Source organism: Zootoca vivipara, chromosome 2, assembly GCF_963506605.1.
Source record: "Zootoca vivipara chromosome 2, rZooViv1.1, whole genome shotgun sequence".
Classification (NCBI taxonomy): domain Eukaryota; kingdom Metazoa; phylum Chordata; class Lepidosauria; order Squamata; family Lacertidae; genus Zootoca; species Zootoca vivipara.
Genome location: NC_083277.1, coordinates 18,886,450 through 18,913,960, shown reverse-complemented (window position 1 = coordinate 18,913,960; position 27,511 = coordinate 18,886,450). Strand labels below are relative to the sequence as shown.

Sequence of the window (27,511 nt, the reverse complement as noted above, 5' to 3'; positions counted from 1 at the left end):
TTCTGGCTGTGCTCTGCTGTCCTTCAATCCCACCTTCGTCGCCAGAAATGTACATCCAGTTTTTTCCCCTTTAAATTTTGTTGGGGCCCCCAAGAGAGTGGGCCCCTAAGCTACAGCTTGTTTAGCTTATATGTAAATACGGCACTGCTTGTATACTAGGGGTTGCCTGCCCTGCTCGCTCTGCTACGCCTAGACTAGCCGATCCAATAGCAATCCAACCCCTCCGCCAATCCAATATTGTGTCCTATATTTCTAAGCAGTGAAAAATTCTGGAGCACCAATACAGGGAGAAAGGGCACCAGGGGTAGGGGGGCTTGTAAACTGGCCACATATGGTTGATCTGTCTGGACTGAGATCAAGTCATATTCAACTCAACCCGCATACCTCTGTTTTGACGCTTAGTTCTTGGCGTGAATTCCCAGAAACCTGGAATTCCCCCTCACTCTCTAAACTGAAAGTGCAAGCGTTTCCTGCACCCTCTAGAAATAATGTAATAACTTAAAAAATCATTTACTTCGAGAGAGACAGAGACTCCTGCAACAATACCCAATCTTCAAAGTTGAACTATCATCACCTAGACATCCTCACTGAGCATCTACGCCAAAAGGTAAGCAGAGCAGCATCCTGATTTGTTTGGGTCTCTTACAAAAAACAGCATTTGTGAGATGAAACAACGGACTTTGCGAATGAGACACCTACTTAATGGTACCTGGAAAATTTTGCAGACTGGCATTCTAGGACAGTTCCCTTGGAGGAAGCTTCTCAGTGTACTTCTCTACTTGATGAGGTCAAGGCGAACAAGTGAAATGTTGAGGGCTAGCAACCTGAGGGCTTATTTGCAAAGCTACAGTATTTTCAGGATGGTGGCTACATTTCAATTTGTAGCCAGAAATTCCTAGAGGTCTTTCCTAAAGCAAAGACACATAGAATTGTGCTGTCCCTTTGCAAGAAAAATAAAAAAAAATTTTTTTGTTATGGTTTTGTCTGTCTCCCAAATAGGATGGGGGGGATTTATTCTGGGGCTCAGCCCTAATACATATTTCTTGTACTATGTGCAAAGGGGTTTCTCGATCATGCCCATTTAGGACTTTTTGAGGACTGAAAAACCCTGAATTTAAAGGGCAAAAGGTCAAGGAGAACAGTGGGGTGGGAAGTATCTCATGTGAAGGCCCATATTTTCATGGGGAGGCAGGGTGATGCAAATCTACTATAGACTGCAAATTCTGCTCTGGAGTAGGGAAGTCCTGAGTTCATAGCGTGGACACATCCTGCCTCCAAAGCTACTTTAGGCTGCAATTCTAAACCCACTTTCCTGAGCCCCACCAAATTCAATCAGACTTACAGTGGTACCTTGGTAGTCAAACGGCTTGGCTCCTGAACACCGCAAGCCCGGAAGTGAGTGTTCCAGTTTGCGAACGTTTTTTGGGAGGCGAACGTCTGACACAGCTTCCACTTGAGTGCAGTAAGCTCCTGCAGCCAATCGGAAGCCACGCCTTGGTTTTAGAACAGTTTTGTGAGTCGAAAGGACTCCCAGAACGGATTAACTTCAAGAACCAAGGTACCACTGTATTGAAAACATAATAGGACTATTAAATTACTGTATATGAAAATGATATGAAGTGGAATTATGAATGATCTATAACTTATACTTTTAGAAGACATCTGAAGGCAGCCCTCTTTAGGGAAGTTTTTAATGTTTGGTGTTTTATTGTATTTTTAATATTTTGTTGGAAGCCTCCCAGAGTGGCTGGGGAAACCCAGCCAGATGGGTGGGGTATAAATAAATACCAGTAAATAAAAATAATTATTATTATTAAGAAGCTATATAGAAAATAGTATAGGAATTAATACCAAAAAAATACAACACCCATTCCCTGCAAAAAGAAGCATTCCCTAAAAAACACCTGAGTACACCTCTTATATCAATAGGCAATGGGAACAGGAGATGGACCTTTTCATTAATTATACTGTTCATGTGGGCAGATCCACATAAAACATAGACCATGAATTGCCGAAATCTACCTGGCAAGGGAGAAAACGTGCAAGTGGGACACCAGGGAACTTTGACACACTGCCGTTGTTATATAGCGAGTCCAGCCAGTGGTAGTATAGTAACATCTTTATTCATGGCGGCAAGCAAGTAAAAAGGCACACAAAACCCCCAGCCCTGCTGCTATATATAGGCACTTGGGCTAGCCTACCCAACCCAGGTGAAGCAGTCACTATCTGCTTTAACTGGGACGCTGGTAGCACTGTGGGTTAAACCACAGAGCCTAGGGCTTGCCGATCAGAAGGTCGGCGGTTCGAATCCCCGCGATGGGGTGAGCTCCCGTTGCTCAGTCCCTGCTCCTGCCAACCTAGGAGTTCAAAAGCACGTCAAAGTGCAAGTAGTAGATAAATAGGTACCACTACAGCGGGAAGGTAAACGGCGTTTCCGTGTGCTGCTCTGGTTCGCCAGAAAGCAGCTTAGTCATGCTGGCCACATGACCTGGAAGCTGTACACCGGCTCCCTCGGCCAATAACGCGAGATGAATGCCGTAACTCCAGAGTCGGTCAAGACTGGACCTAATGGTCAGGGGTCCCTTTACCTTTACCTCCCATAACTAGTTCCTGGCTGCTCTGCTACGGTGCTGTGCCTGCAAATTCAATACACAACAGCCGTGCTGTTTTGCCCAAACTTGTTCTGCTTTCACTTTTGTTTTGGCGCTGTAAGTGCTGTTCCTGTTACTCTTATCATAATGCCAAGGTCTCCATCAAAAGCAGGAAATGCATGTACGAAAATGTTCTACAGAAGAGAAACACGACGTGGCAGTGCGTCATCTGTCTTGATCCATCAAGGGTGCTCTATTGTGTGGAGGAAACACACCAGAACTGCTGGGTGCAATGGCTATCAGGGCTCCAAGTAAAAGTAGTGATTATTTATTTCACCACTGAGGGAGGTTGGCACTCTGCACATGCTCAGGCACCCACTCGTTTATTATGGCTTGAACATGAGAGCTAAGTGGAACAGCCATGCACAAAGGCAGCATACCTCTAACAGAAGATCATAAGAAGAGCCGGCTGGATCAGGCCAATGGCCCATCTATTCAAGCGTCCTGTTCTCACAGTAGCTGAGCGGAAAACCAGTAAGCAGGATCTGAGCCCAAGGGCCCAACCAGGAACCAAATGCAAAAGGTTGGATAGATGTCAGTATAGAACTGGATATGAACTGGATATGAACTGGATATGAACAGTTAGAACTGGATATGGAACAACTGAGTGGTTCAAAATTGGGAAAGGAGTACGACAAGGTTGTATATTGTCTCCCTGCTTATTTAACTTATATGCAGAATTCATCATGCGAAAGGCTGGACTAGATGAATCCCAAGCCGGAATTAAGATTGCTGGAAGAAATATCAACAACCTCAGATATGCAGATGACACAACCTTGATGGCAGAAAGCGAGGAGGAATTAAAGAACCTTTTAATGAGGGTGAAAGAGGAGAGTGCAAAATATGGTCTGAAGCTCAACATCAAAAAAACCAAGATCATGGCCACTGGTCCCATCACCTCCTGGCAAATAGAAGGGGAAGAAATGGAGGCAGTGAGAGATTTCACCTTCTTGGGCTCCTTGATCACTGTAGATGGTGACAGCAGTCACGAAATTAAAAGACACCTGCTTCTTGGGAGAAAAGCAATGACAAACCTAGACAGCATCTTAAAAAGCAGAGACATCACCTTGCCGACAAAGGTCCGTATAGTTAAAGCTATGGTTTTCCCAGTAGTGATGTATGGAAGTGAGAGCTGGACCATAAAGAAGGCTGATCGCCGAAGAATTGATGCTTTTGAATTGTGGTGCTGGAGGAGACTCTTGAGAGTCCCATGGACTGCAAGAAGATCAAACCTTTCCATTCTTAAGGAAATCAGCCCTGAGTGCTCCCTGGAAGGACAGATCGTGAAGCTGAGGCTCCAATACTTTGGCCACCTCATGAGAAGAGAAGAATCCTTGGAAAAGACCCTGATGTTGGGAAAGATTGAGGGCACTAGGAGAAGGGGACGTCAGAGGACAAGATGGTTGGACAGTGTTCTCGAAGCTACGAACATGAGTTTGACCAAACTGCGGGAGGCAGTGCAAGACAGGAGTGCCTGGCGTGCTCTGGTCCATGGGGTCACGAAGAGTCGGACACGACTAAACGACTAAACAACAACAAAGATGTCAGTATCTACGTCCAACTCTCTCACCACTCCGATCATGTGAAACTCCTCCTTAAATCCCTACCATTGGAAAGAAATCCCCAAGGGGGTGGGGAAGCTCTAACATTTGCTGATAGCTTTAAAATCAAAGCCAGAGTTGGCATCCGATTGATGCATGTTAAGATCACTCTTTTAAAACAGAAAATAAGTGCTAAATCGGGTTCTCTATTCATTGAGAGCACGTGTTGCGGAAGGGTTAACAGGACATCCCCTGGGGTTTCTGGGCAGATTAGTCTAAATGGCCACCGGGCGATTGGACAGTTTGTTGCTGGGGGAAAAGTCATGTTGTAAGTTATAATGATTGATAGTGATAGTGGGTATAAATTCCTTGTGGGCAGATTTTTGTTTTCACTTTTGCCAGTGCAACGGATCTCCCGCCTGCCCACCCTCTTTAAGGGCCTTTTGCTTTGACATTGCTATGCCTGTCATGGCGTCGCCTGCTTTGGAAACACTTAGTAATTTTTTGACGGAGGCAAGATGCCAAACTACAATTCCCACAATGCACTAAGAAAGGATGGGGAAACTGAGGCCCTCCAGGAGTTGCTAGCCTGCATCTCCCATCATCCAACACCATTGGCTGAATGGCGGTGGGGAATCCAGCAGCCTCTGCGAAGCCACAGGTTCTGTTGTTGCATTAAGGGCAGTTATGAAAGTCAGACTGGCATAAGGGCAACAGATTGGGGATGGGTTATCTGGGGCTGTGCAGAGCTGTTTCCCACCAGTCCCAGCCAGCATGGCCGATGACCAGGGACGGTGGGAGTTGCAATGTATGCTTTAATGCACATCTCGTCTCATCCCAACACAAACATTTTGTAGGCTTTCAAGATGGGAGGAGTACAAGCATCTATGCCGCCTCCGGAAGAAGATCTGTATGGTAAATAGAAGTTCTTTCTTATGCTTATATATGGCTATTGATCTGGATCCTCTATATCAGCTGTTGGGAATCTTTGGCCCTCCAGATGTTGTTGGATGACAACACCTGTTAGTCCCAGCAAGCATGGCCAGGGATGATGGGAGTTGTCCTTCCCCAGCATCTGGACGGCCAAAGATCTCCTACACCTGCTGTATACAGTATATTAATAGTACTTCACTTAGTAGTGCTGCGTATCTTAGGAAATCATTTTATGAGCCCGTCACTCAACCACCCAGTGGCGTAGCTAGCCGTTCGGGGGCCCAAGCCACCACACCACTCCCAGGAGAGATGCATGGCTCGGGTGCGCTGCAGGCCCCATGGGAAGTGCCACCCCCTGCTGTGTGGTGCCCAGTGGCCCGCCTCCCCCCTCCCAGCTACACCTCTCCACCCACCTCTTGAGATATCCTGGGAACAAGGCTTGAATGGTAAAAAATTAACTGCGCTCAGTGTTATTTTTCTAGAAAAAGGGGTGCCAGAACTCACGCCGAACGCTTCCCTTGTTCTTTTACAATGGCAATGGCACCTACCTGAGAGGTGGCAGAACTCAGTTCCAGTGAGTTCTGGCTGGAAAAATAAAAGCCCAGGCTGCACTATATTTTTTTCCTCCAATGCTGGAGCTAGTGTTAGGCCAAGTGAGGTGGCTCAGATGCTCCAGGGGGGCAGGGAGCAGGGAGGTGTCAGAGAACAGGTCGCTGCATGCTACGCAGTCTGCCCTTCACCCTCAAAGTAAGCCTGTTCTACTCAGATGTGCTGGAGAAATCTGTCCCATCACCTGTGTTTAGTGGAACGGGGCTGTAAGTGGAACGGGGCTTCAATATGTGGCATGTGGGTGGGAGGGTACATTTTCTCCCTCACCTCAAGCAGCCTTGTTTGTGTTGCAAACTCTAATTGTTATGCTACCATTATAGTTCCTGAAATGAGCTTGCAGTTGACGTTCTGTTGAATGCATATTGCAGATGCATGTAGGGAAATTTGCAGCTGGGGTAAGGGATGCCAGGCATTCCTATCAAAGCCAGATGTTGGGTGCGAAGAGGTCTTCTCTAAGAAGGTCTTCTTCTTCTTCTTCTTCTTCTTCTTCTTCTTCTTCTTCGATCATTCGTATCCGAGTAAGATTGTCGTCCATAAACACAGTTTTAACAATGGGTCCGTAAGTGACTGTGGAGGCCAATTCTGGATCCACACATCCTTCCACAGTGGGGACATTGGTTTCCAGGCAGGAGTTGATCACGGATTTGCCAAGCTCACCTTCCTCTTAGCACGTTTCTCCCTTGCGTCCTGAGATTGAGTTTCTTCAAAGCCCATGACACCTTTGGTAAAGGCTGTTCTCCACTTGAAGCGCTCGCAGGCCAGTGTTTCCCAGTTGTCAGTGTTTATATTACATTTTTTAAGATTTGCCTTGAGACAGTCTTTAAACCTCTTTTCTTGACCACCAGCATTACACTTTCCATTTTTAAGTAGGGAATAGAGTAGTTGCTTTGGAAGACGATCATCAGGCATCCGCACAACATGACCAGTCCAACAAAGTTGATGTTGAAGAATCATTGCTTCAACACTGGTGGTCTTTATTCTTCCAGTACACTGGTATTAGTTCGCCTGTCTTAATCTAAGGAGGTACCAGCTGTTCCACTGGGAAGTGCAAACCATGCCATATACCTTGTTTACTGTACTCAAAAACGGTCTTGCAAGATCAGATCAAAACCCTACCTGGTTCAGCATTCTCCCTCTCCTTCCTTCCTTCTCTCTGTGTCCTTTTAAGCAGAGCAATTGTTACAGCTGAAGCGCCTGCACCTCTCCTGCCTGATGCTACAAATAGAGTTGGCAAAATTGAAATTGGATGCCTATGAACAGAAGGTATGCTGTCTCTTATTGCAATATATTCAGCAAAGAATTTGCTAGGATGCTGAAGTTTTTATGTGTATTTGGAATTTGAGAGTACTTTCTTTTAATTTATTTAATCAATTTTTCGATACAAACATCAAGCACAAAAGACACATGCAACGAAAACCATAATGACAGTAATAACACAGAATTTGGAAGGCAGCTATGCTAACCACTATACCACCAACGCAATAACACAGAATTTGAGAGTACTTTCAAGTGTCCTCTCCTGATAGGAGGCAATGACTTCTGTTCAGATGGGAGGTCCATACTGGGAACATAATGAGTCAGAAGATCCTGCTCCTGTTTTTCAGAAAACTAACATAGTAGAGCACTTATTCACATAGGCTGCACACACCATGCATTTAAAGAACACCAACTCCTCAAAAGAACTATGGGAGCTGTAGCTTTCCCCTCACAGAGCTACAAATCGGGTTCTCTATTCATTGAGAACGCGGTAGGGTTAACAGGACATCCCCTGGGGTTGCTGGGCAGATTAGTCTAAATGGCCACAGGGCGATTGGACAGTTTGTTGCTGGGGAAAATGTCATGTTGCAGGTTAATGATTGATAGCGATAGCGGGTATAAATTCCTCATGCACAGCTTTTGGTTTCACTTTTGCCAGTGCAATGGCTCTTCCACCCACCCGCCCTCTTTAAGGGCCTTTTGCTTTGACATTCCTATGCCTGTCATGGGGTCGCCTGCTTTGGGGCAGGGGCCCGATAGGAATTTTGTCCATTTGGCTGATTGGCTGTTGCCATTTGGTTTTTGCCTACTGCGTAGCAAATCGTCACAACTTGTAAGGTTGGCGGTTAGGCATTGGTTAAAAAATTGGTTGGTGGAGGGGTATGAAAAGGCTGGGCCTACCCCTCAAAATTGCTGCTGCTTATAGGAGTATTCCGTTAAAGGAATCCTGGGGCTCAACGGGCTCTCGTCTGTACCCCCGCAAGGGCTAGGGCCATGCAAGTGTAAGAGCCTCGGGGAACATTCGGGGAGAGGGGAAGGGCCTGACACACAGCTCCATCCTCTCTCAGGGGGTGTTTACCTACTGACTTCCCTAGATGGCTAGGGGTGTCAGATCTGTCCCAGGGCGGGGGACAGATGGATGAACCAATGCCTAAGCAACCACTCACATTTGGTTGGATTTTAAATAAAGTTGTGGCCAAAATAATGCCAAAAACCTTAAACTTAAATTGCTGTGTGATGTGTGAATTATTGGGGGGATGTCCTGTGACCTCGACACGCAACTAGGAGGACAATCTCTTAGCCCCCTGCTTGAATATTCCAACCTGGCAGTCCTTCTCTCCTGCCTCGTTTACATACTCAAGTGGTTAGTCATTTGTGTCAGAAAGGAATTGCTTAGTACAGTCGTACCTTGGAATCCATTCCATAAGTCCGTTCGACTTCCAAAATGCTCGGAAACCAAGGTGTGGCTTCCGATTGGCTGCAGGAAGCTCCGGCAGCCAATAGGAAGCTGAGCCGGATGTTCGGCTTCTGAACAATGTTCGCAAGCCGGAACACTCACTTCTACGTTTGCGGCATTCGGAACCGAAATGTACGAGTGCCAAGGCGTTCGGCTTCCAAGGTACGACTGTAGGCTAGTTCTTTGAAGGTGGCGCGGAATCTCCAACAGAGGCATCTGAGCACCCCTGACAAATTACAATTCCCACCATCCACTAAGATGAGGATGGGGAACCTGTCACCCTCCAGAGGTTATTGGACTGCATCCCTGACCATTGCCTTTGCCACGTTTTCTGGGTCTAGCAACCTCTGGAGGGCCACAGGTTTAAGGGCACCCATGGCAGTAAAACCGGCATAAAAATAAAATATCAGGGACGGGCAATCTGTGGCCATACAGATGGTGTTGTCCTCCCATCAGTCTCAGCCAGCATGACTAATGGTCAGGGATGGTGGGCGTTGGAATACAGTATATGTTTCAATGTAAGTATTGTCTCATCCCCACAACAACACTTTTGTAGGATTTCAAGATGAAAGAGGAACAAGGATCAACGCTGTCCCAGAAACAATCTGATGGGAAATCGGTACTGATGGACTTGATGCAGTTTAAGGAACTGGATGCCCATGCATTGAAGGTATGCTGTCTCTTATTGTGATATATACAGTGTGGAGTTATAGTCGCTGTGGGTTAAACCACAGAGCCTAAGGCTTGCCGAGCAGAAGGTCGGCGGTTCGAATCCCCGCGATGGGGCGAGCTCCCGTTGCTCGGTCCCAGCTCCTGCCAACCTAGCAGTTCGAAAGCACGAAGTGCAAGTAGATAAATAGGTACCGCTCCGGCACGAAGGTAAACGCCGTTCCGTGCACTGGCACATGACTTGGAAGCTATACGCCGGCTCCCTCGGCCAGTAAAGCGAGATGAACGTTGCTACCCCAGAGTCATCCGCGACGTCTGGACCTAATGGTCAGGGCTCCCTTTACCTTTAAGGAATCTGCTATAATGCTGAGGGTTTTTTTCCATGTGGATTTGGAATTTGATAGTACAGTGGTACGTTGGCTCTGGAACATAATCCATTCCGGAAGTCCATTTGACTTCCGAAACGTTCGAAAACCAAGGCGCAGCTTCCAATCAGTGCAGGTGCCCCGGAAACAATAGCTGACAGCCGCATTGGACATTTGGCTTCTGGAAAAAGTTTGCAAACCAAAGCATTTACTTCTGGGTTTCTGGCGTTCGGGTTCCAATTTGTTCGTCAACTAAGCCATTCGAGAACCAAGGTTCCATGGTACCTTCAAGTGTCCTCTCCTGATAGGTGGCAACTTCTCCTGTACAATGTGAACAGGAGGTTCACACTGTTCGCAGTGGGGAACATTGTGAGTCACACAAGGCCATGCTCCTGTTTAACACAATAGGGCGCCTGTTTACCCAAGAAAAAGGAAAACTTAAGCATCTTTCAGAATACTTTTTACCCAGGGGCAACTTTTTGTCCAATTTACGAAATTAATTGATCAATCGGCTAAAACACATACATTTATTTGGACCAACATTGTGCAACCTTGAGCAGTTTTACTGAGAAGCCCCACTGAGTTCAGCAATTGCTTGTAAGTGCCTGTAAAAATGCACCCCACATTTTCTTTAAACAAGTGTCAGGCTTAGATAGAAAAAAAGGAACTCAATACTCCTTATTCATGTTAACTGTTCCTGAATCTATTTCCCTTTTGTGAAACAGGTGAATGTCAAGGATAGCGTGGAAAACCTCGTGAGTGCCTTGCTTCAAAAAGCCCACAGTGACCTGGAGAAAGTGCGAGCCATTTGGATGTGGATTTGCCACCATATTGGTAGGTGGGGGTGCCTTGTATCTAAACAGCTCCCAGAATTTAAAGATCAGCCTGTATCACAGTCAGGGCCGGATTTAGGTTTGATGAGGCCCTAAGCTACTGAAGGTAATGGGGCCCTTTATATGCCCTGCCATCCTTTGTCAACAATAACTTGTCGCTGTTTTTTTGTGTTGAATATATGCTATATGGTAATTTATGGACCTACTACCGGTAGGTATCTAAAGCCAATTGCACATATGTATTTTATCAAAGCAATTGTTGAACTGAAATACAATTAAGAAGAAGTATATTAATAGTGAAATACAATTAAGAAGTATATTAAGAGTGAAATAATTATTCAGCTCTAACTTAAAATGATTTTTATTCTTAACAAACTTAATAATACAAACACATTGGTATTTGGCAATTACAAAGGTTCATGTAGGAACACAATTTACAAAGACTCATAATCTAGTCTCTAGAAACTTGCTATATAACAGGAAATAATAATAGGTGTGAATATATGATGCCAAGTACTAATAATTATAAATAGCAGAATGTAGGCATCCTATATATAGAAATGAACAAACCGGTGATATTTTAGGGAGCAGGCTAGCAGGCAGGGCCCATTATTTACTTCATAGAAGCCTCCGCAACACAAAACACTGTGGCTGTATGTAGGTTTTATTTGTATGTAGGTTTTATTTTATTTGTTTTTTACCTTATATTTTGGAAATATACATCCAATTGTGTTTTTCCTTTATTTCCCCCCACCCCCAAGAGAGTGGAGTGCTAAGCTATATAGTGGTACCCCGGGTTACAGACGCTTCAGGTTACAGATTCCGCTATCCCAGAAATAGTACCTCGGGTTAAGAACTTTGCTTCAGGATGAGAACAGAAATCGTGCGGCGGCAGCGGGAGGCCCCATTAGCTAAAATGGTACCTCAGGTTAAGAACAGACCTCCAGAAGGAATTAAGTTCTTATCCTGAGGTACCACTGTAGCTTGTTTAGCTTATACGTAAATCCGGCACTGATCACAGTCCTGCCCCCATGAATCCAGAACTCTAACAGAGTTCTCTAGCAGATACCCAGTAGCACATTGGGCTTTGATGGAAGACCAAGGAAGATGCATCCAGACTTTCACTTGTCCTGCCGCTTTCCCCCAGGAAAACCCAATTTTTACTGCTGAGCCAGAGCAAACGCCCACCAGGTTTTCTGCAGGTTGATGTTTGCTCTGGTTCAGTGTTAAAGAGTGGGCTTTCCCAGGGAAAGTGGCGGGGGAAACAGAAAACCATTCGGATTCATGCTTCCTAGGTATGGGATAGGACAAGCAGAAGTGTGGAATGGAATAGGCTTTTGTGTGAGGCTGTTGCAGCCTCTCATTCACTGTGCATTGCAGACTTGGGGGCAACATTTCACAAGTATCTTTCATTTCACAAGTGTCTTTATTTCTCCAGAATATGATGTGGAAGGCTACCGAAACAGAGATAAGGCATTTTATAAGCCAGCCGATGTCCTTCGGTCAGGAAAGGCTATTTGTAGTGGATATGCTCGACTCTTTGAAGAAATGTGCAGGTAAATCCTATTGCCCCCAGCCATATATGGGAAGCAGTTGTCACTTGGCAGGGATGATGGGAGATCTAGAGCAGGCTTCCTCAAACCCGGCCCTCCAGATGTTCTGGGACTACAATTCCCATCATCCCTGGCCACTGGTCCTGCTAGCTAAGGATCATGGGAGTTGTAGGCCAAAAACATCTGGAGGGTTGAGATTGAGGAAGCCTGATCTAGAGAACCACAGGTCCCCACCCCTGCTATTTTATACTGTGAATGCTGTTGAAGTAAAAATGCATATGTACAGTTGTATTAAGTTGGAGTAGATTCATTGAATTCAATGGAGAATGACAAACTTGATTATAATGGGTCTCTTCCATACATGACTTAGTGGGATAATAATACTAATACTAGTTATACTAATGATACTAATAAATACTAATACTAATAATCCCAGTCAAAAAAGGAAGTGAAAGCAACCACAATCCCTTGACAACTTCTTCTGTGATCACTCGTAGCCAAGTATGATTGTCTTCCATAAACATAGTTTTAACAATGAGTCCATAATTCTAGTTACAGGTAGGTAGCCGTGTTGGTCTGAGTCGAAGCAAAATAAAAAAATTCCTTCAGTAGCACCTTAAAGACCAACTAAGTTTTTATTTTGGTATGAGCTTTCGTGTGCATGCATGCACACGAAAGCTCATACCAAAATAAAAACTTAGTTGGTCTTTAAGGTGCTACTGAAGGAATTTTTTTAATGAGTCCATAAGTGACTGTAGAGGCCAATTCTGGATCTACACATCCTTCCACAGTGGGGACATTGGTTTCCAGGTGGGAGTTGATCACAGTGTGGATTTGCCAAGCATGCCTTCCTCCTAGCACGTTTCTCCAACTGGAAAGGCTTTTTTCCAACTGGAGCGCTCGCAGGCCAATGTTTCCCAGTTGCTGGTGTTTATACTACATTTTTAAAGATTTGCCTTGAGACAGTCTTTAAACCTCTTTTGTTGACCACCAGCATTACGCTTTCAAACTATGACAATTGTGGGGTTCCTGAATGTGTTTCTTTATCCCTCAGAGTTGCAGGGATACAATGCAAATATTTGGCAGGAGGCTGCAAAAGTGACGACTTTAAAGGGAAGAGCCGCCATGCCTGGAATGCTGTTTATCTTGATGGAAAGTGGCATCTTTTGGACTGCACATGGGCAAGCGGCTATGTGGATGACTCTTGTAGCAAGTTCACTTTCAGGTATGTTATTAGACAACAGAAGGCCCAGTTACAAGTGGGACACAAGTTTAGAATCATAGAATCATAGAGTTGGATGAGACCACAAGGGCCATCCAGTCCAACCCCCTGCCAAGCAGGAAACACCATCAAAGCATTCTTGACAGATGGCTGTCAAGCCTCTGCTTAAAGAACTCCAAAGAAGGAGACTCCACCACACCCCTTGGCAGCAAATTCCACTGCTGAACAGCTCTTACTGTCAGGAAGTTCTTCCTAATGTTGAGGTGGAATCTTCTTTCTTGTAGTTTGAATCCATTGCTCCGTGTCCGCTTCTCTGGAGCAGCAGAAAACAACCTTTCACCCTCCTCTATATGACATCCTTTTATATATTTGAACATGGCTATCATATCACCCCTTAACCTTCTCTTCTCCAGGCTAAACATACCCAGCTTCCTAAGTTTCCAAGCCTTTGACCATTTTGGTTGCCCTCTTCTGGACACGTTTAGTTTAGTTTGCTTCCTTTGCTTTCAGAGGTTGGTTTTTTCATCAATCATGTTTTAGAATGTTTTATTCGATGGCCAGGGGGCTGATGATAATAAGAATTAAGCCATTGGCATTGGAGTGTCTTGGGGGCAGCAAAATTATGTAAACACCAATAATCTATTTATCTTTTTGAATGGTTCTGGAGTGTAATGCTTATCCTGAGCTACATATGTGTAAAAAAAAAGAAAAAAGAAGGTAAAGGACCCTTGGACGGTTAAGTCCAGTCAAAGGCGACTATGGGGTTGCGGGGCTCATCTCGCTTTCAGGCCGAGGGAGCTGGCGTTTGTCCACAGACAGCTTTCCAGGTCATGTGGCCAGCAGGACTAAACCACTTCTGGCACAACAGGACACCGTGATGGAAACCAGAGCGCATGGAAACACCGTTTACCTTCCCACCACAGCAGTTCCTATTTATCTACTTGCACTGGTGTGCTTTTTGAACTGCTAGGTTGGCAGGAGCTGGGACAGAGCAACGGGAGCTCACCCCGTCGCAGGGATTCGAACTGCCGACCTTCTGATCGGCAAGCCCAATAGGCTCAGTGGTTTAGACCACAGTGCCACGCGTGTAGGACTAGGAAATCCTGTAGGCTGGGTCACTGCAACGCAGCAGCCCTCCTTAACCCAGTGCCCTCCAGCTCTTTTGGACTACGTGCTAGATGGGATTTTCCCCACATGGATTTGGAATTGGTGGAATGGGTGGGGAATTGATAAGCCATGGTTTGAAGATGGCTTGTCAAACAAACCATAGTTAACATTAAAACACCGTTTGTCAGATTTAGATGAGACAAGAAGCTGTGGTTAGAATCTAGCTTCCAAGTTTTTACAGCTCTTGGTGGGGGGTTATAAATACATTATTCTTATTCTTATTCTTATAAACACAATAAATGATTGATTGATGAACAAGGGTAAGGCGTGTGTGAAGCTCATGCTCAACAAGCTAAACTATGATTTCGCTTGACTTCTGAACTGGCCCTAGAATTATTCCACCTTCATCCTTAGATAGCTTTGCCTTTTTGACCCTGATGCTGATTTAGGAAATGTTTTGAAATACGGCACTATTCCACCTTCTCCTTTTGCAGATATAACGAGTTTTACTTCCTCACCAGTCCTGCTCTGTTTGGGAAGAATCACGTCCCTGATGAGGATGAGTGGCAGCTGTTGAAGCAGAAATTGACACCTGAAGCAGCTTAAATATAATATACAGTGGTACCTTGCCTTACGAAGGACTCGACAACTGAATTTTTCGACTTACGAATGGGGCAAATGGCCACACGCTTACGAATGTCTCGACATCTGGAAAAAACCCACGGCGGTTTTAGATAGGGATTTTTCGACTTGCAAATTTTTCCGTTTTCAATGCATTCCTATGGGAAATCGCGTTTCCAATGGCGTTTTTCGACTTATGAATTTTTCGACCTACGAAGGTGCCTTCGGAATGGATTAAATTCGTAAGTTGAGGCACCACTGTATAGTAATTTTTTTACTCCCATGACGCCTTGGGGTGCGTGGTGTTGTCCTTCCAGCGTGAGCGCGCAAAGGGTACTGGGAGCGGGTGGCCAGCAGGTCCTTCTGGGAGACTGTGGTCTGGATCCTGTCCCTTCGCCGCCGACACCTCACCTCCCCCCCCCGCCCTTGGCATGTCCGCCTTCAATAAGGAACTGCAGGTGGGCCACCTGCCCCCTCGCCCGCTGGGATCTGCCGGGGGAAGCGGCCAGACCCTCCCCAAAATGTACATATGGTATGCGAGGGGGAGAGAGAGAGGGGTCGGCGTGGAGGGTGATGTCACGTGGGGGGGAATATGACATCACGCGCCTGGGGCAACAGAGAGAGGGGTGTTGTTATGTCATGCGCCTGTCCTGGGAAACGGGGACCCTGACTGAGCCATAGCAATGCGTGGCCGGGTACAACTAGTAGTATATATACATGCAGAATACAATCAACAATGTAACAAATCAGAAGGGAAAGATGAGGGAAGTCCGGGGGGGGGGGGGATTGTAAATGTAATGGTAAGGTAGGATTGGATAATGGTATATGATATTTGATATTTGCAATTACAAAATCTCAATAAAAATATTATTAAAATAATAATAATAATAATAATTGTAATCGTGAGTGATGGCCTTTCAAATAAAGTTTCTCAAGCCAAAAGTGAAAATGTCACATTTAAATGTATATTGTATTTTTAAACATAGTTTTAGTAAGTTGGCAACCCTAATAAAGCAGAAGCAAAGCTTGTGTTTTTGGCAATCTAGTAAGGTAAAGTCAGGGAAGTAATTATGGCAGTCCTAAAAATAGGTATAAATGACACACACGACAACACATTTATGCTAGGTAAGTTGCACATTGCAGTGTTACATTGATCAAAAGAAATACTGCATACAAAACACATTTCAAGTAGCATCTCATCACATTTCTTAACGCTAAGAACCTCAAAGAAAGGAATAAAGTTAAAACATATAGCTTTTTCTTTTCATTTTGTGTGTGTGTGTGTGTTTGTGACAAGCATAATATGCTAAACTCTCATAAGTTTTATTGTCGTAAGCTCATCTGATTTTGTTCCTCACATTACTCACATGCAGGGCATCAAACCCAGAAAATAACCCTAAATCGTCATTAAAAACGTCACAAAAAGGAGTGAAAAAGGCTTACATGTGGTCCGCCGACCTGCACAGAGGTCCGGAACTAAACCCTTACGCCAAACGAGGATTGCCTGTACCATACTCTGGACTTCGAAGGCAGTGGTTCCCAAACTTCCTGGTGCTGCTGCCCGCTTGGTTCCATAGACTTACCCCCAGGGCCTCCTATAGTCCTGCTCTATAAAAAGCATTACAGAGGAACCTCGGTTGTTAAATACTTTGGAAGCCGAACACTTCAGAACCCAAACACCGACAACCTGGAAGAGAATGCTTCTGTTTTTGAACGCGCCTCAGAAGTCAAACGGAGGTCCATTTTTAAAAAAGAATTTGCCAACCAGCAATTGATCCCTGGTTATCAAACGTTTTGGAAGTCGAACGGTCTTCCAGAACAGATTCTGTTCGAGAACCGAGGTTCCACTGTACAGTCGTACAGTCGTACAGCCGAATAGAATCTGTTGTGGGAGTCCATTCTACTTCCAAAACGTTTGGAAACCAAGGCGCGGCTTCCGATTGGCCTCAGGAAGCTCCTGCAGCCAATCGGAAGCCGTGGAAGCACCGCTGGACGTTCGGCTTCCAAAAGAATGTTCTACTCCCCAGGCGTTTGGGAACCGAGGTACGACGGTATTCAGAATAGTGGTTTGCACAACTGACTAAGAAAGATAATGACACAATAAAATTTAAAACAGCAACAATCAATTGGACATTTATTCCAAATCCAGTTAAAACTATTTAGTTCAATTAATTCAGTAAAATCGATGAGCTTGATCGAGTGATACCAGTTTTTCAAATTCTGATAGGTATGCCCCCCAGTGCCCCCTGCTGTTCTCTTGCCTCATAGCACCCTCTGGTTAATCCCACAGCCTGTGCTCACTCTGGGAACCACTGTTCTAAGCCAGGGGTGGGCAACCTAAGGCCTGGGGGCTGGATGCGGCCTAATCGCCTTCTCAATCTGGTCCGCAGACGGTCCAGGAATCAGCATGTTTTTACATGAGTAGAATATGTCCTTTTATTTAAAATGCATCTCTGGGTTATTTGTGGGGTCTGCCTGGTGTTTTTACATGAGTAGAATGTGTGCTTTTATTTAAAATGTTGTTGTTGTTTAGTCGTTTAGTCGTGTCCGACTCTTCGTGACCCCATGGACCAGAGCACGCCAGGCACTCCTGTCTTCCACTGCCTCCCGCAGTTTGGTCAAACTCATGTTCGTAGCTTCGAGAACACTGTCCAACCATCTCGTCCTCTGTTCTCCCCTTCTCCTAGTGCCCTCAATCTTTCCCAACATCAGGGTCTTTTCCAAGGAATATTCTCTTCTCATGAGGTGGCCAAAGTATTGGAGCCTCAGCTTCACGACCTGTCCTTCCAGTAAGCACTCAGGGCTGATTTCCTTAAGAATGGGTAGGTTTGATCTTCTTGCAGTCCATGGGACTCTCAAGAGTCTCCTCCAGCACCATAATTCAAAAGCATCAATTCTTCGGCGATCAGCCTTCTTTATGGCCCAGCTCTCACTTCCATACATCACTACTGGGAAAACTATAGCTTTAACTATACAGACCTTTGTCGGCAAGGTGATGTCTCTGCTTTTTAAGATGCTGTCTAGGTTTGTCATCGCTTTTCTCCCAAGAAGCAGGCGTCTTTTAATTTCGTGACTGCTGTCACCATCTGCAGTGATCAAGGAGCCCAGGAAAGTAAAATCTCTCACTGCCTCCATTTCTTCCCCTTCTATTTGCCAGGAGGTGATGGGACCAGTGGCCATGATATTGGTTTTTTTGATGTTGAGCTTCAGACCATATTTTGTGCTCTCCTCTTTCACCCTCATTAAAAGGTTCTTTAATTCCTCCTCGCTTTCTGCCATCAAGGTTGTGTCATCTGCATATCTGAGGTTGTTGATATTTCTTAATTTCTTCCGGCAATCTTAATTTAAAATGTATCTCTGGGTTATTTGTGGGGCCTAGGAATTCGTTCATTCCCCCCCCCCAAAGTCCGGCCCCCCACATGCTCTGAGGGACGGAGGAAAGGCCCACGGCTGAAATAGGTTGCTGACCCCTGTTCTAAGCCGTGAAAAATTATGGGGCGACAATACAGAAAGAAAGCGCATGGGTAGAGCCAGTGCTTTTCCCCCCTAAAAAATGTTTAGGGGTAATCTCATTTTCCTACTCATATTGAAATACTGCCCCTCAATGAGGCCAAATTTAGTTTCACAAAATGTTTAGGGGTATGCATACCCCTGCATCCCCCCCAGAAAAAAATGCATTGGGTAGGGCAATACAACGGCTACATCTGAGTGATGTGTCCTCCTGACTGAGTTCAAGCCATGTTCCTCCCTCGCTCCTCCCCTTTGGGACTTTATTACACAAATACAGTTTCCCGTTACTCTCCAAATTCACACTACTATGCAAATCATGATGGTGACACACCTTGGCTGTATAAATATCTTTTCCCTAAGCAACCTCTATAAATAATATGATTGCTTTCATTTGCGTTGTTAGAGAGAGACAAAGTTCAGCCTTTCTCCAACAAGGAAATGAAACAACTTAACCTGTTTCTCCAAGGTGCACCGAGAAACAAACAAGAATACTTCTTCTCCAAGGGAAAAGAATCATTCTCTGGACGTCCCTGCTGAGCATCTATGCCGAAAAGGTAACCAAGAGCATCTTGAATTGTTTGGGCCTCTTACAAAAGCAAGGTTTGTGAAATGAAGCAACTGACTGGTCCATGGAGTGTCTATTTACCAGGAACTGGTAAGCTTGGCAGACCGGAATCCTAGGAGAGTTAGCAAGCAGAAGCTCATTCCAGGCACAGCCCCTGGAGGGAACTTTTCAGGTCACAGAATAACAGTTCAGTGAATTCTCCAGAGTGGTTCTCTCCAGTTTTATACAAATGAACGGTGAGGGATGGATGGGAATGGCAAGAAAAGCAGGTAAGGTAAGAGCTTATGCTCTCAGGCCCTTTTGGCCGGCCCTATTCATTCACCTTAATAAACCTGACTATGTCTGAAAATACAATGGATTTAAAAGCTGAATTAATATATCACATAGGTTATCTTTTATCCTATTACAGTACTTTCTGCTTCTACTGAAAGAAATACAGATGATAGATAGATAGATAGATGATATAGATGATAGATAGATATTGATATAGATAGATAGATATAGATGATAGATAGATATAAATAGATAAGAGAGAGAGAGAGCACACACTTTTTTTCTGGGGGGATGCGAGGGGATGCATACCCCTAAACAATTTGTGAATCTAAGTTTGGCCTCTTTGTGGGGCAGAAAAAAAGCACTGAATAGATAGATAGATGGATAGATAGATGGATGGATGATATAAAACAAGGATGGATGATATAAAACAAGGATGGGTGATATAAAACAAGGACATGGGTAAATAAAGGAGGTCAGCGTGAACAAGTGAAATGTTGAGGACTAGTAACTTGTGGCAGAGGCAGACTTAGGGCAGCGCAGCCAGTTCTGCCACACAGGGCATCAAGCCAAGGGGGGCACTGCAGGGTGTTGCAACTATGATGTAGTGAGTTGAGCAGAGCAGAAGGTGAGGCAGGGAGCTGCTGGATTTTGACCTTGCACAGAGCGCCACTGAAATTTGAAAGATCAAAGTTCCCCCCACCTAACTTGTGGGCTGACAATAGGCCCCACTGGATTTTGAGGACAGTGGCTAATTCCTTTTTACCTATAACCACAATGCTCAAGTATTATTGTTCCACTTGCTAGAACTGAGCTGAGGGGGTCTCCTTATACCGGTACCTCTTTCCTACAGCAGAGACGGGAAAGATCTCTCTCCAAATGGACCTACCCAGACCCTGAAATAAACATTGGAGGCCCTTCTTTGTGTGCCTCCCCCCCGAGAGGGCCAAAAGGTGGCAACACAAGAACAGGCCTTTTCTGCAGTGGCTCCCTGTTTGTGGAATTCTTGGCTGGCACCTTCATCATGCACTTTTAGGCACCAGGCAAAAACATTCCTCTTCCACCAGGCCTTTGGCTGATCTGTGGGTTAAACCACAGAGCCTAGGGCTTGCCGATCAGAAGGTCGGCGGTTCGAATCCCGTGACGGCGTGAGCTCCCGTTGCTCGGTCCCAGCTCCTGCCAACCTAGCAGTTCGAAAGCACGTCAAAGTGCAAGTAGATAAATAGGTACCGCTCCGTCGGGAAGATAAACGGCGTTTCCGGGCGCTGCTCTGGTTCGCCAGAAGTGGCTTAGTCATGCTGGCCATATGACCTGGAAGCTGTACGCCGGCTCCCTCGGCTAATAATGCGATATGAGCGCTGCAACCCCAGAGTCGGTCATGACTGGACCTAATGCTCAGGGGTCCCTTTACCTTTACCCTTTACCCCTTTTAAATGTGTTTGTGGGAGGGGGTGGGGGTGTTATTGGTTTGTGTGGTTTTTTGTTCCTGTTTTTATCGTGTATTTTGTGTTTTTTTGTACTGTATTTTTATATTGTGTACTGCCCTGAGATCTATGGATGAAGGGCACTACACAAATTTAATCATAATCATGCAGTACCTTTATAAGAAAAAGAAACAATAGGTTTTGGTTCTGTGTGTCTCCTGATATGATGGGGAAACTCTGTTATCAAGCTCATCCCCCCCATGTGTTCCGGGTGCCAATCTTGCTGCCTGACAGGGCTCACTCAGTGCAGTCCTATAGCTGCCCAGATCTGCCTTTCCTAGGAAGCGCAGCAGAATCAGGGGAGTGAGAGCCAGTGTGGTGTAATGGTTAAGAGCGGTAGCCTCGTATTCAGGTGAACTGGGTTCGCGTCTCCGCTCCTCCACATGTAGCTGCTGGGTGACCTTGGGCTAGTCACACTTCTCTGAAGTCTCTCAGCCTCACTTACCGCACAGAGTGTTTGTTGTGGGAGAGGAAGGGAAAGGAGAATGTTAGCCGCTTTGAGACTCCTTCGGGTAGTCCTTTGGACAGTGTTCTCGAAGCCACCAACATGAGTCTGACCAAACTGCGGGAGGCAGTGGAAGACAGGACCAGTGGTCGGGGAAGATGGGAAATGTAGTCCAAAACATCTGGAGGGCCGAAGTTTGGGGATGCCTGCTCTAGAGTTCAAGGGCCAATGGCAGAGGCCCAAATCCTGAAATGTTCTGTGATTGGACAACATGTATTGAATCAGAACACAGGAGCTCAGAATCCTTAGTCCAGACTCAAGCTCAGGCAAGCACATTTTACTGAATACATCACAAGCAGGCTAAAGCAAAATGGGGAAAACCAGGCATAGGGCCCCCTAGGCTGCATACCTATAAACCAGCTCAATGCAAGATCTGGAAGGCAAGATGCAACTACAGCATCCCTGGCAAATTGTGGTCCAGTTTCTGCTTAGATGCCTCCAGCGAAGAAGGGCTCAGCGCTTCCCAAGTCCATCTGTTCCACTATAAAACAGCTGTTACCATTAGGACTCTTCTCCTGATGCTTAGCCGAAATCTGTTTCCCGGCCATTTCCACTCATTACATAATTTGGGCATGAAATCTGCATGGCAGCCCTTCAGATGTCATTCGAAGAGAACAACCATGTTTATCTGACCCGTCGAATATCTGTATTCCGCCAGTCTAATATGAGGTATGCAGTGCCAGGGTGTCAACTGTCAACTTGTAAATATTTTGATAAAGAAATAGATTTCACTGCTGTTTCTTTCAGCTGAACATCCAAGGAAAGGATGGCCTTTCATGATGGTTTATCTCGCACTCAGCAGATACTCCTGGCAATCTTCTGCTTCCCACTGCTGCCCTTCTATCTCTGCTACTTGTGTAAGTAGGAAGTGTAACTTAAGCGTTAATAGCCCACATACATGGGAGTAAGTCTTACACATCTTATTCCATACCTCAGTGAACTCAGCAAGAATTGCTTCTGAACGTGTAGAGTTGTACAACAAAACAGGTCTGAGGAAGTTGCCATCTAAAGGGCAGCCTTTAGATGAAGGAGATTTAATTCAAGAATTCCGCCTTTAGTTCTATGAACCCACTCACCTGTGTGTAAAATGCAAAATAGCTGGCGACTGGTTTTAACATTTGATACACTTCATTGTATGGTTTTATGTGTAACTGTTGTAAACCACTCTGATAATTTTTATGAATAGTGGTGTGTGTGTGTGTGTGTGTGTGTGTGTGTGTGTGTGTGTGTGTGGTGTGTGTGTATTCTATAAATAAAATTCCCTCCAAATGCCCCCTTTATTCCCAGCCTGCTCCACCTGCCTTTCCCCAATTCCTTTTCCTTCCCTTCTGCCCATCAGCAGAGAACTAAAATTCCCACATTGTTTTCTCAGAGCAACCTCACCCTGTCTCTGCCTTGGAAAACAGCCAATGAAAACAGAGTGATGATGTTATTACAACCTTATCATTTAGCAAGATAATATATATTCATTATAGGTTTTAATGTCTATCTGTATATATCTATCATCTATCTATCTATCATCTATCTATCATCTGTCTATCATCTATCTCTATATCTATCTATCTATCTATCTATCTATCTATCTATCTATCTATCTATCTATCTATCCATTCAGGGCCGTCTTATGTATATTTGGGGCCCTGGTGCAACGGATCCTCCGGTGCCTCCGCCCCGCCCCGTTTCCCGGCCGGAGCTGCGTGACCGGGTCAGCGGGTGGGCCCAACGCACAGCGCGGCTGCCGGAGGTGCAGCTCTGTGGTGGGTGGGCTAGCGCTGCTCTATCTATCTATCTATCTATCTATCTATCTATCTATCTATCTATCTCTACAGTGGTGCCTCGCAAGACAAATTTAATTCGTTCCGCGAGTCAATTCGTTTTGTGAAAAATTCGTCTTGCGAATCGCGGTTTCTCATAGGAATGCATTGAAATTTCTTTTTTTGCCCATAGGAACACATTAATTAAATTTCAATGCATCCCTATGGGAAACCACAATTCGCAAGACGAATTTTTCGCAAAACGAATTCGTCTTGCGAATAACCATCAGATCACCATCAGATCGCAAAAAGCATTTGTCTTGCGAAAAATTCGTCTTGCAGGACATTTGTCTTGCGAGATACCACTGTATCTCTAATTTGTGCTTAGGTCGTGTGCTGGTTTCCAGACTTGTCACACACCTTTTGCATCAGAATCACTCCTCATAAAACTGCTGCCAAATTACGCACGAATACCCAAGATCCAAAGCAAGGGACTTGTGCTGCTTCTGTGCCAGTCCTTTGTTCTGGAATTGCTGCCCTTCTTTCACTCCATCATTGCCAACCCTCGGCTGGGAAGAAATTAGGAAGGTAGACCTGAAGAAGAGAGCTATTGGCCATCAGGCATGTTTCCTATGTTTCTTTTTGTAATAATGATGTCTCTGTAGGCTTTGCAATGAGTGAAGAGGATAAAGGGCAGCCTGGCTCCCTTGGTGAGTGGATATCCAAATCCTATTCCATTTATTTCTTTTTATACTTTGGATTGCATCCTTAGGCCTTCATTTCTCTTCACTGATTTTTAACCAGATTGGATGTAAGATGTTCGTAGACTCTAGGAGTTAACATTTTAATGTATTTTTGTAGGAGGGGACCCAGGTGGCGCTGTGGTTAAACCACTGAGCCTAGGGCTTGCTGACCAGAAGGTCGGTGGTTCGAATCCCTGTGACGGGGTGAGCTCCCGTTGCTTGGTCCCAGCTCCTGCCAACCTAGCAGTTCGAAAGCACGTCAAAATGCAAGTAGATAAATAGGAACCGCTACAGCGGGAAGGTAAACGGCGTTTCCATGTGCTGCTCTGGTTCGCCAGAAGCGGCTTTGTCATGCTGGCCACATGACCTGGAAGCTGTACGCCGGCTCCCTCGGCCAATAATGCGAGATGAGCGCCCCAACCCCAGAGTCGGTCACGACTGGACCTAATGGTCAGGGGTCCCTTTACCTTTACCTAATTTTTGTAGGAAGCCGCCCAGAGTGGCTGAGGAAACCCAGCCAGATGGGCGGGGTACAAATAATAAATTATTATTATTATTATTATTATTATTATTATTTAGGAGTTAACACTTGGCGTAACAGCCTGCGGTCTAACTTGTACAGTGGTACCTTGGTTTTTGAACGTAATCCGTTCCGGAAGACCGTTTGAGTTCTGAAACGTTCGAAAACTGAAAACTCAGCAGTCGACAGCTAGACCTCAGGATCTTGCACCCAGCATCTTCGACTTCCGAGGCATGTTCGAAAACTGAAGCATTTACGTCTGGGTTTACGGCATTTGTAAACCGAAATGTTTATCAACGGAGACGTTCAGAAACTGAGGTACCACTGTACAATCCAACATACCTGCCAATTTCCTCTCTGAAAAATAAGGGACCGGACCGAAAGTAGCATACTGGACGTAGTGCGGCGGCCATTTTGGAACTGGGCGGAGCATGCTCAGAAGTGACTTTTGATGCTGCTGTGCCCAGTTCCAAAATGGCTGCCACACCAGAAGTCGCGCTGCAGCCATTTTGGAACTGGGCAGAGCAGCATCAAAAGTCGCTTCTGAGCATGCTCCGCCCAGTTCCAAAATGGCCGCCGCGCCAGAATAAACCGGGAAAAAACAAAAAAATCAGTTTTTCCGGCTGGGGACAGCTGGAAAAATGGGGGTTTCCCGGAGAAAACGGGAGACTTGGCAGCTATGCAATCCAATGGTTGGAGCTGAAAGGGTGGAATATTGCAGCTGGAGGTAAAAGTTGAACAAACACCTCTGAGGTCTCAGACTCTGTGTGAGCCAGTTTTCACTCAATTATCTCTGAAGAGCGAGGGAGTGATCTCAGCCTATCTGGTCGCAGCTGAAGATCCCCACCCAAACCTCCCTTATGTGGGTTGCATGGCAGCAGCTGCAAAGCACCAGCAGGTTCCAGCGAGATCTCACTAGATCTCGCCGGAAGCTGCTGCCGCTGCAGCTTCTCCACCAATGGTGGAGGTGGCAGGGAGGGTGGGCCCCTAGGGGCATGCCACCTTTTGGGGTTCAGCCCTGAGTTATTCCCAAATTCAGGTGTCATTTCCCCAATCAAAGCTTCCCTTTTCCCAAAGCCCCCCCCCGCCCCCCATGCACACATGTGAGAAAGACAGGCACAATACAAGCCAGAGCAGTGATGGTGAATTGTATTTTTCCAACAGATCAAGTAGAAGAAGGGACAGTGCAGCAATCAAATAGACAGCGCAGATTAGCCGGTGAGAGAAATGTGTTCCCAGGATGGTAAAGCTTTCCACAGGGGCACTGCTGTCAATTTATTTGGCCAGTTTTGCCCCGTGATGCCACAGTTAGTTCCTTGTTATGTCTGTGCATGTCTAATGGCCTGGATCTTGCTGGAGAGTTTTCCTCCTCGTGCGCTGCGTCAGGAAGATTTTGGGCATCACATGGCAGGACAGAGTCTCCAAGAAAGATGTGCTCTCCCAAACACACATTCCCAGCATGCTCGCACTCCTGTCTCAGCAACGTCTACACTGCCTTGGTCATGTCCACAACCAGGGACGTGGGTGGCGCTGTGGTCTAAACCACCGAGCCTCTTGGGCTTGCCAATTGGAAGGTCGGCGGTTCGAATCCCCGTGGCGGGGTGAGCTCCTGTTGCTCTGTCCCAGCTCCTGCCAACCTAGCAGTTTGAAAGCATGCCAGTGCAAGTAGATAAATAGGTACCATTGCAGCGGGAAGGTAAACGGCATTTCCATGCGCTCTGGTTTCCGTCACAGTGTTCCGTTGCGCCAGAAGCTGTTTAGTCATGCTGGCCACATGACCCGGAAAACTGTCTGCGGGCAAACGCTGGCTTCCTTGGCCTGAAAGCCAGATGAGCACCACAACCCCATAGTTGCCTTTGACTGGACTTAACTGTCCAGGGGTCCTTTACCATGTCCACACAATGGAAGATGGCAGGATCCCCAGGAATATACTGTATGGGAAGCTGGTTTAAGGCTCCAGGCAGACCATCTATGCCTTACAAAGATGTCTGCAAACCTGACATAAAGGCTGGCAACACCAACCCTGCTATGTGGGAAGACCTTGCATGCAAACACATGCAAACACGGTAGTTTAATTAACCAACTAAACTATAAGAAGAAGAAGAGTTTGGATTTGATATCCCGCTTTATCACTACCCTAAGGAATCTCAAAGCGGCTAACATTCTCCTTTCCCGTCCTCCCCCGTCCTCCCCCACAAACACTCTATGAGGTGAGTGAGGCTGAGAGACTTCAGAGAAGTGTGACTAGCCCAAGGTCACCCAGCAGCTGCATGTGGAGGAACGGAGACGCGAACCCAGTTCCCGCTTTATCACTACCCTAAGGAATCTCAAAGCGGCTAACATTCTCCTTTCCCGTCCTCCTCCACAACAAACACTCTATGAGGTGAGTGAGGCTGAGAGACTTCAGAGAAGTGTGACTAGCCCAAGGTCACCCAGCAGCTGCAGGTGGAGGAGCGGAGACGAGAACCCGGTTCCCCAGATTACAAGTCTACTGCTCTTAACCACTACACCACACTGGCTCTGTGAGCCAGTGAGCAGTGAGCAGGCTGACTTGCATGTTGTTTTCTCAATTTCCCTCGGAGGAAATGGGAGGTGGTGAAAGAAGTATATGGACTATGATTGGGCTCGCACCCTTATCAGGAAGGGTCCAGTATGCACTGTTGGGAGTTAAGGATAATAGAAGGTCGTGCAGCCTCCCTATGCCACTCCCAGAGCCAGTGTGGTGTAGTGTAAGAGCGGTAGACTGGTGAACTGGGTTCACGTCTCCGCTCCTCCACATGCAGCTGCTGAGTGACCTAGGGCTAGTCACACTTCTCTGAAGTCTCTCAGCCTCACTCACCTCATAGAGTGTTTGTTGTGGGGGAGGAAGGGAAAGGAGAAAACAACATGCAAGTCAGCCTGCTTACTGCTCACTGGCTCACAGAGTCTCTCAGCCTCACTCACCTCACAGAGTGTTTGTTGTGGGGGAGGAAGGGAAAGGAGAATGTTAGCCGCTTTGAGACTCCTTAGGGTAGTGATAAAGCGGGATATCAAATCCAAACTCTTCTTCCTCTTCTTCTCCTTCCATGTCCAGTGGGAGTGTTTGCAGACAATTTTCGGTAAGCAAAGAGCAGGGGTGGAGAACCTGTGACCCTCCAGGTGTTGTTGGGTGTCCAATACTCATCAGTTCTGGCTAGCATGGCCAATGGTCAGAGATTATGGGAGTTGCAGTAAAACATCCGGAGGGCTGCAAGTTCCCCGTCCTGGACTTAGTGGGACAAACATATGAAATAATCTCCCCCCAAAATAACCTCTGTAGACTTTAGTGCTGCGGCTTGTGAGGTACTCTCAGCTAACATGG

General features: G+C 46.0%; 1 protein-coding gene across 1 annotated transcript; it reads left to right on the top strand.

Annotated features, from left to right (window-relative positions):
• Positions 1-516: 516 nt before the first annotated feature.
• LOC118080906 (kyphoscoliosis peptidase-like) lies at positions 517-15,088 on the top strand. Its single transcript, XM_035106925.2, has 8 exons — positions 517-607; positions 5,050-5,107; positions 6,903-6,997; positions 9,004-9,117; positions 10,207-10,315; positions 11,753-11,870; positions 12,922-13,092; positions 14,691-15,088. Exons 2-8 carry the CDS (start codon positions 5,059-5,061, stop codon positions 14,800-14,802), a joined length of 768 nt encoding a protein of 255 aa, XP_034962816.2. The 5' UTR covers positions 517-607; positions 5,050-5,058; the 3' UTR covers positions 14,803-15,088.
• Positions 15,089-27,511: the final 12,423 nt, after the last annotated feature.

Bases quoted from the DNA above. Each gene is read 5' to 3' on its own strand.
- LOC118080906 (XM_035106925.2), top strand. From the start codon at position 5,059: ATGGGAGGAGTACAAGCATCTATGCCGCCTCCGGAAGAAGATCTGTAT. The intron at 9,118-10,206 runs GTATGCTGTCTC...TTTGTGAAACAG, and splicing joins TGGATGCCCATGCATTGAAG to GTGAATGTCAAGGATAGCGT. The intron at 13,093-14,690 runs GTATGTTATTAG...CTCCTTTTGCAG, and splicing joins TGTAGCAAGTTCACTTTCAG to ATATAACGAGTTTTACTTCC.